The sequence below is a fragment of the Bidens hawaiensis genome, unplaced genomic scaffold, assembly GCF_021521415.1.
Source record: "Bidens hawaiensis isolate Kalapana, Puna unplaced genomic scaffold, B.hawaiensis_p1.1 tig00008077_1, whole genome shotgun sequence".
Lineage (NCBI taxonomy): Eukaryota > Viridiplantae > Streptophyta > Magnoliopsida > Asterales > Asteraceae > Bidens > Bidens hawaiensis.
In genome coordinates this window covers 1,277,780-1,287,243 of record NW_027491570.1, presented here as the reverse complement: position 1 = coordinate 1,287,243, position 9,464 = coordinate 1,277,780, and the positions used below count along the sequence as shown (strand labels likewise).

Below are 9,464 nucleotides of genomic sequence, written 5' to 3'. Positions count from 1 at the left end.
AATTCTTCTCTTGCTTTTAATAATTTTAAGATTTTGATATAAAGATGGATAATCAGTCAGAACAACTATTGAATAACAACAGCATATTGATCCTAGAACAAACTAGGATCACAATGACCAACCCTGGAACATACTATGATCTCCTATCAACCACTCTTTAAACACTCTTAAGACTATGAACACACTAAGATCAGCTACAGGTTTTGGCCATTGTGCCCAATCAACACCTCCGTCTCATATCCTACTTTGAAGACTAACCCTTGATCTCCCAATATTTTTGTGAAGACAAGTTGTGTACATTGCACAAGACACGGATCATGTACACTCCAGACAGAAAGCTCTACATCTATGGACTATGCATCACATAAGTTATGGTATTATGAGCTCAACAAACTAGATCCATTGTGTTAGTCTATTAGACCAAGCAGGCTAATCAACTTATGGTTCTCAAACTCATAAACATAAAATGCATCCCATCTTTAGTCTCATGCCATCCCGAGCTAAGAGAAGTCAAAGCTTGTATTAACCTTGAAATCATTTAGCTGTTAATTTGCCAATTTAAATTATTAATTCATAAATCATAATCCAACTAGTGAGTTTAGTTCAACTCTTTTTGCAAAAGGGTAAACAATAGTGAAATTAAATAAGATAATAATATTTCCTACGTGACCTGCTCAACATATGATCTTCTCTTTGGCATATACATTGACTTTAATAGTCAAATATCTACTTTTAACTTCAAAATTACAGCATACAAATGTAATTCACATATGGGGCAATAGAAGGTACACGGATATATGTTTGATAAAATTGTAACATAAGAAATATCATTTGCAAATTAGAAAGATTCTAAACAATCGCATAGATGTTTATTTTGGAACAAGGGAAGTCACACAGCTGATTATAGATCTAAAAACAACAAACATAGGTAAAGTCAACCAAATAAAGCCAATACTAAACCTAGGGTTTCAAATTCTTAGCTACAGAAACACAGCCCACTCAGAAAAAAGAGAGCTAGTTCTTCTCTGTATCAGTCTTGCAATTATATATTACTTCTTTCAATGTAGATAAGCTTGCTTCCTGTGATAAACATACCGGACTTTTATAAGTTCAAAAAATATGAGGTAAATAAAATCTAGATTTTGAAACACAGGAGCAAGGAGTTTACTTTGAAACTTTGACTAATAATCAAACCGTGATTAAAATTAAGGAGCATGAAAGTGGTCTGACTAAGAACATGATTCTATGCAAAATTTATTCATTCTTTGTTATTAACATCCCATATTTTCACAAACTTTTTCATCTAATATCATGAATAAGCTTTTCTTAGTCTACTTAATTGATATATGAGCTCATCTGCACATTATAAAAGTAGTTTCCACTATGTTCTTGTTGGTGGTAATGCTCAAAGAAAAAGAAATTATAAAAAGGAGTCGACTTACAAGTTGGGTTCCTTCACGAATAAATATATCCTCCATATGAACAAAAAGAGACTTCCATCGACCCATGAGATCCGATTCCAAGTTTGAGACTTTTTCAAAGTTTCTTGCAGCATCCTTGCTGTTTCGGTTGACCAAAATGGTCGCCTCTTTCTGACTCTTTTTTATTGCTACACACATAATAAGAAAGCAAATACACAAAAACAATAAAAACAAAATCTTGAAATCAACCAATTACACATAACACACCGACTCACCAGCTATTCGTCCTTTGATATCCTGATAGTGCAGATCCGACCAAAGGCAAGCAGCTGATAATCAAATCATTATAATTTATAAGACTCGTTTTAATTACATATGTAAACTAAATATATAAGTCAGAAAACCACCTTTCATGCAAAAAGAACATGGACAGGCTTTGATCATATCCATACACTCGCTAGAGAAACCGTCACCCGTCTTCTCTAACCCACACTTTGACTCTTGCGACTCAAAAAATCTCGAGCAATCAAGATACTCGTCCTTGCTCGAATCCAAATTATCATGACTCACATCATTGCCATCAACCAGCGCCAAATCAGTTCTTTCATCTTCTTCAGTTTCAACAATCACATCAGGAGCGTTCTCACCCAAGGGGATCGCGTGTGCCAATTCGGCGTTGCTGACAACATCAACAATCGAAGATGTGGGTGCGGCATTTTGTCGAACACCTGGCGGGCATGTTTCCTTGATTTCACACTCCGTAGCATTGTTTTCTTTCTGGGAATCATCTGCTCTTGTACATTCTTTTTTGGCAGACCGAAAGCTTTCGTCTTTGTCGAAATCAACCGCAGATTTAGCATCTGAATTTGAAATGAACGAAAACCCTCTTTTGGAAACTTGATTTGTAACATCGCCTAACGCAGATCGAGGCAATTCTCGATTCATGGTTTGAAACTGTAATAAATAATGGAAGCCAAACTGGTGAATGATCAAATAGAAGCAAGATTTGTACAAAGAATGAGATTAATTGAGTGGTGAGATAGATACTTACTTACTTACTTACTAATCCTGATGCCAAGTTGTATTTGGAAAGTATGGAAGTTGAAATGGTTGATTGAGAAGAGGGTTAGGTTGTGTTATGTTATGTGGGTGATTTTGGATTGCCCCAAAAATCTCAAATTGAATGGTTTAGGCGGGAGGGAGGAAAAGAGATGCTTGATTTTGGGATATAAATTTTAGCAAGTTTGTGTTAATTCATAGTTTATTGGATTTTTTTTATTTTCTGTTTTAACCGTTTAGTCGAAAATACTCTCAACTATGGAAATGTTATTCATTACTTCCAGTTATATTTTATTTTTCTCTGACACTTCTAAATTTAACAGACTCTAACCCCATTAGTTTTCATGTTGACGTGGACCATTTTTTACACACACGTGGCTTGTCGTTGGTGAAATTAGGTGGTATATTATATGAAATTAGTTTTTTTGAGAGCTATTTATTCATAAGCATGTTGCGCATGTAAAAGATGGTCAACTTTAGCAAGAAAACTTCTGTTAAGTTCAGGAATACAAGAGGAAAATAAGATGAAAGTTGAGAGTGGTGGTAACATTTCTTTAGTTGGTATTGTTCCCGACAAAAAGGTGAAAGTTGAGAGTATTTAAATTTAATTGCCCTTAATTACTCGGTCCAAGGTGGTTTTAATCCGTTCATGGGTCTGACCTGAAACCAACTTGAAAATTTGACATTAATCAAATTTTATATGAACTTGAGAATCTTGTCAAACACATGAATCCAAAAACAACACTAGTTTCCATGATTTGATACAAACACCAGTGATATATCAAGGAATAATTGTTGTATGTTCAGGACTTTTCGGTGCTTGAATTTTTTTTCGGCATCGAAGTTTTTGGGGTGTGGCTGGTTCGTGACAAATAGATAAAATGCGCAAGTTTAAGACAGTCATTCAATCAACACATAAATGCATAATTATATATATAAGTATTAAACATATAATTGCAATCAAACATTAACATTAACATAAATCGTAGCGTAAATGATGAACTCATAACAATATACAATTAAAATTAAAAATCTTGATTGATGGAGTCGAGTCGATGGGGAATTGAATGGCTGATAATTGGTTGAAATATGAAAAGCTGATGGAGTCAAGGCAGGATCGCAGGGGTTAAGTTGGCGACTCTCGAGGGGCATGGGCGATCACGTATGACGTAAATGTCTGGATTAGGATGGGCAATTGATCGGTCATTGTAACATCCCAAATTTCCTTTGATATTTTAAAAGAATCAGGGTTTAAAAGAAGTATAAAAGATAAATATAATTATCTAAAGTATGAGTGTATTAAGTGTCATTTGATGAAAAGTTAAACATGAAACCCTACCTGCTTCCTGTAAATATAGCCACCATCTCCTTCATAACCATCCTAGCCTCCAAACTTATTCTTTACCAAAATTCTCGTTTTTGAGAAAACCACCCACAAAGAGACAACGATTCCCGGAGATCTAACCGTCGGATTGGTCTCAAATGTTTACCGAGTGTTCATGACATGTAAATGAAGATTCCCACTAATCAGATTCTTGATCAGAGGTCGGGAAGTCCATTTCTTTATCAAGAAAACTGTGAGATTCGTCAAATTCGGGCCTCGGTTTGTTTTCGTGTTGTAAACTTTTATTTTGTAAACCGACACAACATTTTTAGAACTTTATTTAAATTATTAAATGATAATACTTTAGACCTCGATCATAAATAAAACAATGTTTGTCAGGGGTTCAAACTAATTTTCGTAAAGTTGTTATAAGCTTTTCGAACCTTTAAACCCATTTTAAATGTTGTCTGAAACTTGGAGGGCCATTTTTGAAAATATGCATACATATATAACCAAACAAAAAAACCTAAACCTATCCATAATAATCCCAGCCGCCCCCTGCTTCTTTCTTCTTCGTTTTCTGGCGCCGATTTCTGGCGACCGGCGAGGAACTCCGACCAACGCACGCCCCCACCATCCACCACATCATCACCTTCCCCGTACCTCCGACACCACCACCGCTCTTTCTTTCTCCATCGTTTTTACTTTTCCAGCGAACATCACCCCACCACCACTTCCGGCGATTCCAGCCACCTCCGGCCACTACCTCTCACCGCACACCACTACTCTCATCTTCCCCTCGCGCACTCCCGACAGCCCCTTCCCCACTGTCACGTTTTTTTCCGGCGGCCGAACCTCACCGGAAAGTCGGCACCACAGCTCTCTCTCTCTCACTCACTCTCGTTCGCTCTTTCTCACCGCATCTCTCCCTCTCTCTCCCTTCTCTCTCTCTTCCGTTTTCCGGCGACCAGAATCAACTCCGGCGACCTCATGCTCATATATAGGTGAATATAAATTGGGTTTTGGTATTGTTTATTTTCGTATAGAGATTGTCGGATTTAAATTCGTTAATAACCGGTTATATATGTTTGGTTATATAATTTTGAAACAGGTTGTATTGAGTATAGAGTTGTTTTGATTTGGGGAAAGGATGAACACCCGGGAAATGGATATGTTATTAACTTTGGGTTTGTTCAACAATTTGTTATCTTGGTTCGGTTGGTTGGTAAGTTAATTATTAAACTTGAGGTCTCGGGTTCGGGTCTCGTCCTAGACCGGTTTTGGTGCTATTTTTATACTTAATAAATTTCGGTTGCTATTAGTACTAATATTATTACACAAAAATTATTATTAGTATTAATATGATAAGTTTACTATTATTAGTATAAATATGTTTAGTTTACTATTATATGTATTTATTATTAATATTATTATTATTACCATTATTATTATAAATATTGAAGTTAAAACTATTATTAACAAGATTATTATTATTATTTATTAAAATCATATTTTATCATTAATTACTAGCAATAATATTAATATAGTTATTTTGTGAACTTGTTTAGAAATCGAACCGACATCGAGTATAGTATCATTATTTACTATCAATATCATTACTTATTATTATTACTATTTTTATCAACAACACCTTAAAATTAATACCAAGATTTTATTCTTTAACTATTATTATTAGTATTATTAATAATAACTATTATTATAATTATTATACTATATTAGTATTCTTAGAAATAGTTATTGTTATTATTATTATCTTATATATCAATATATGTGTGTGTGTGTGTGTGTGTATAACATATTTTTAATGTTATAATTATCCTTACTATCTTTATCTTTAATAATATTATGATAAGCTTTATTACCAATTCATTTTTTTATAAAAACCGAACCCTTGATTTAAAACCCGTCTTGTTTATATTGAATATTGGTTTAGTTATTTAAAAGCCCAATAAAATAATATTATTTTATTTTAAATTATCAATTTAGTACGAGTCCCTAATCATTAACTGATAACCCAATTAACAACCGAACTTTCTCGTTTAATATCTCAATGTAATTTCAACTAAACTTCAAGTTCATTAATATATTTTATTTATTCGTTTTCAATTAGCTTTCAAGTCGGATTCGTTTGTTTCGTTTACAAGCTTTCTATTTGTCGATCACTTATTAGTTTCTCAATTCATCAATCGAGGTGAGTACTTTCATACCCCTTTTTCCATCTTTCGTTTTAGGGTGACATTTCATACTTATCAAACTAAATGCTTTATTTACTTGAGTCTTAAACCCACAAACGTGATTGTATACTTGACTTGAATAATTGCTCGATTTGGTGTTCTATGCTTATTTGCCTATGTGTTTACAGCTTTTGGATGGTGGAACTATAAATCCTATACCATTTGGCAATGGCAAGGTGTCGTTAACGTAATGCAATTAACGATAACTATAAAATCCTAGACTACTTGGCAACCCCTTGTAGCTAGGTGGTGCTAATGTAAGCTTATTAGCAATTGTCAATAAAATCCTAGACTAATTGTCAATAGCTAGGTGTCGCTAACTTGTTTAGCGATAACTATTTTATCCAGGTTTATAGCTCTTATTTATTGTTTTGTATACTAGTTTTATGGCTTTTCATACTATATACTATTGTTGCTCAAACTTATGAATTGCTCACCAACCTTTGTGTTGACTGATATACATGTATTTATACATCTCGAATCCCGTGTAAAGTTGTGTTTCCTTAATGTTTTAAGTTCGTTTAAGTTTGAGTTTTGTTTATCTTTTATTAATTTAGGTTTTGAGTCAAGTTTTATATATTTATCGTGTTTTAACTCTTTTGGTGTCTTGCATGTTTTACTTAATTCTTTCTATCTTTTCATGCGAAGTTTAAGTACGTTTTGCTCGTTAACGATTACATGATTGTTCCACTTAGCGTTTCGATTTGTTTTCATGTTGATGTGATGTAAAACACACATGTTCTCCTAATAGTTTTTTTGTTATTTTGTGCTTAAACGTTAACGATTATTTTGTTATTCTTGCATTAAATTACATGTTTGTGTATGTGATAGGTCCCATGTTGAAGAGAGCGAGAAAACGAGTCAAATGGAAAAAGAATCAGCTAAAACGGAGCTCGGATGAAGCCGATACGCAAAAACGAAGACAAACGAGCAGAAAGTCGAAAAACGTCAGAAAATGTCATGTTCGAGCTACGCGACCAGGTCATACCATTCAAGAAGCATGTGGTAGATTCCAACATGTCCCAAGGCTGCCAAGAATGTTCAAGAATCAGCAACCACGTCTATTTTGTCTTCTAGTGGGCCTAGTGGGCTTGTTTTAACCTATTTTATATTAGGAAGGAAGTGTTTAAACATATGTATAAACCCTAAAACCCTATGAACGAAATTATTCAAGTTTCCAGACATCCCACACCTTCTCTAGAGGATAAACCAAGGAGGATCAAGAGTTCTTTCATCCGGGTGTTCAAGGATCAATCGCAAAGGGTTTTATCGCTCTAACTTTCGTTCTTTATTCATTATTTTCCATGGCTTTCCTCTTTGTTTTTAATACTTGTTTAGGATTGTTTTTAATAATGTTTCTAGGCTAGACTTCATGTCTACCTAGGTTTGATGAACATGTTTGACGCTTGATTTTTGCTTTGGATAATTGTTTGATTATGGATTTCGTTATTTAATAGTAAAGACTTGATTTTGTTTTCATGATGCATATAAGTATTTATTATCTTGATTGACTGTTAACTCTTGCTTCACATAGATCTTTTATCTTTTGATTGTGTTCTTTAGATTTAGGGTTTATGTTTAAATCAATACTTGGTGTTTTGATTATTGTGATTAAATGGACCCATTAGATCATAGAAGCTTGTTGATAGTTGGTTAGGGTTTTAAATGTTTTGCTAAATTCCAATAGCTGTAAGGTGAGGAGTTGTTCATGTGTCTTGGTCATTTGCATGCTAGGATAGTTAGTGACAATATTCTTGCTTATTGTGTTGATCCATGTTCATGATGTCATGTTAGCTTATCAAGTTATCTAGGGTTTAGTGTTTCGTAAGATTGCTTGCTTTAGATACTATTAACTAACCCTAATTGATGACTTTGCGGAAATCAATAATACTGATTGCTTAATAATCTAATAATTGTTCTTTGGGATTTCATTTGATTCAGTCAAAGGTCCTTAGGGTTTGTTAGATGAATACGTTTAGAAATCAGTTTCCATAATCATGTTATTTGTCCATTGCTTGATGATTGTTGATGCATGAGATTCTTACCTAGGTAGATTCCTTTTCTATTTGATTCCGATATTGTGTTTGGTTGCTTGTTTCTCGTTTACTTGCTTATTTGTTTTCTTATTTTAATATTAGTTTTAAAATTCCCCTTAAAACATTAATAATAAATATTCGTGTCGTAAGTCGAGTCTAATTAGTTAATTAACGTAATTTATAGAGTCCCGTGGGTTCGATATTCCGGACTTACTTAGCTTAGTACAATTGACCGGTTCACTTGCCGGTGTTTTTTTTAGTTGAGTCTTAGGTCTAGTTTTTATTACTTGTTTAATTTAGTTAATATTTATTGACTGTTTTGAGCACATCATTGACAAACTTTATTTTATGAAATGTTACAGGTTTGACTATTGTTGACTCGAGGACTTGACGAAAACGTTACCAAGACTATTAGGATATTAGTAAAATGAACAATATATTTGCTACTTGTATTTAACTTGGTTGTGTGAATGAGATGTTTTGTTTATTGATTTTTTGAACTAAAATGAGTTGAATAAATATTGTCACTTTAAATAGTGTCTTGTGTATTTGTCCAATCACGTTGCACCCCGGCATGTTCCGCCGCCTTTGGTCGGGGTGTGACAAAAACCGCAACAACAAAAATGGAGTTTTTCCAGCAACTGTTTCAGTTTTTCGGCGACTGTAGCGGCGGATTCGTTTGATATGGTTTTGGGTTTCTCGAGTGATTTCAAACATAAACCTCAAAAGTACGTTTTTGTTATAAAAAAAAGCTTACTTTTCTTGCATGGATTTGCATGAAACTTGGTAGGATGATAGATCGGGTCATGATTATTGATAAAGTAATGAACTTGATAGTAAACGGGTTAGTTGGTTCGTTTTGGGTAAAACGAATAGTGTTCGATTTATGAAAAAGGATGGGTAAACTAAGTCGGTTTTGCATAAAACTTGGTGTCACACCCCGACCAAAGGCGGCGGATATGCCTGGGTGCAACGTGATTGGACAAATACACGAGACACTATTTAAAGTGACAATATTTAATCAACTCATTTTATTTCATAAATCAATAAACAACACATCTCGTTCACACAAACAAATTGAATACAAGTAACAATTATATTGTTCGTTTTACTAATATCCTAATTGTCTTGGTAACGTTTTTTGTCAAGTCCTCGAGTCAACAAAAGTCAAACCTGTAACATTTCATAAAATAAAGTTTGTCGAACACAAATGTTGGTGAGCAATTCATAAGTTTGTGCATATAAGTACATAGTGATAAAAAGCCACAAAACTTGTATACGAAACAATAAATAAAAGCAATAACTTGGATAAATAGATATCGCTAATAGAATCACGTTAGCGACACCTAGCTATAAGGGGATGCCAAAT

The 9,464-nt window shown here is 33.8% G+C and overlaps 1 protein-coding gene across 4 annotated transcripts; it reads right to left on the bottom strand.

Annotated features, from left to right (window-relative positions):
• Positions 1–216: 216 nt before the first annotated feature.
• On the bottom strand, positions 217–2,614 carry LOC143636870 (uncharacterized). 4 transcript variants are annotated; one of them, XM_077104356.1, is made up of 4 exons: positions 1,829–2,586; positions 1,697–1,750; positions 1,443–1,609; positions 217–1,080 (listed from the first exon to the last, which is right to left on the bottom strand). In XM_077104356.1, exons 1-4 carry the CDS (start codon positions 2,364–2,366, stop codon positions 1,015–1,017), a joined length of 825 nt encoding a protein of 274 aa, XP_076960471.1. In that variant the 5' UTR covers positions 2,367–2,586; the 3' UTR covers positions 217–1,014. The 4 variants fall into 4 exon arrangements, with proteins under 4 accessions (XP_076960471.1, XP_076960469.1, XP_076960470.1 ...); XM_077104354.1 differs by lacking the exon at positions 217–1,080 and having other exon boundaries at positions 1,270–1,609; positions 1,829–2,375; positions 2,477–2,614; XM_077104355.1 differs by lacking the exon at positions 217–1,080 and having other exon boundaries at positions 1,270–1,609; positions 1,829–2,375; positions 2,481–2,610.
• Positions 2,615–9,464: the final 6,850 nt, after the last annotated feature.

What these genes read in the sequence shown, in the direction of transcription:
- LOC143636870 (XM_077104354.1), bottom strand. Translation starts at nt 2,366, where the DNA reads ATGAATCGAGAATTGCCTCGATCTGCGTTAGGCGATGTTACAAATCAA. An exon ending in ATGTTCTTTTTGCATGAAAG is followed by an intron (nt 1,751 to 1,828) that starts GTGGTTTTCTGA and finishes TTTGATTATCAG; the next exon opens with CTGCTTGCCTTTGGTCGGAT. An exon ending in TATCAAAGGACGAATAGCTG is followed by an intron (nt 1,610 to 1,696) that starts GTGAGTCGGTGT and finishes TTATGTGTGTAG; the next exon opens with CAATAAAAAAGAGTCAGAAA.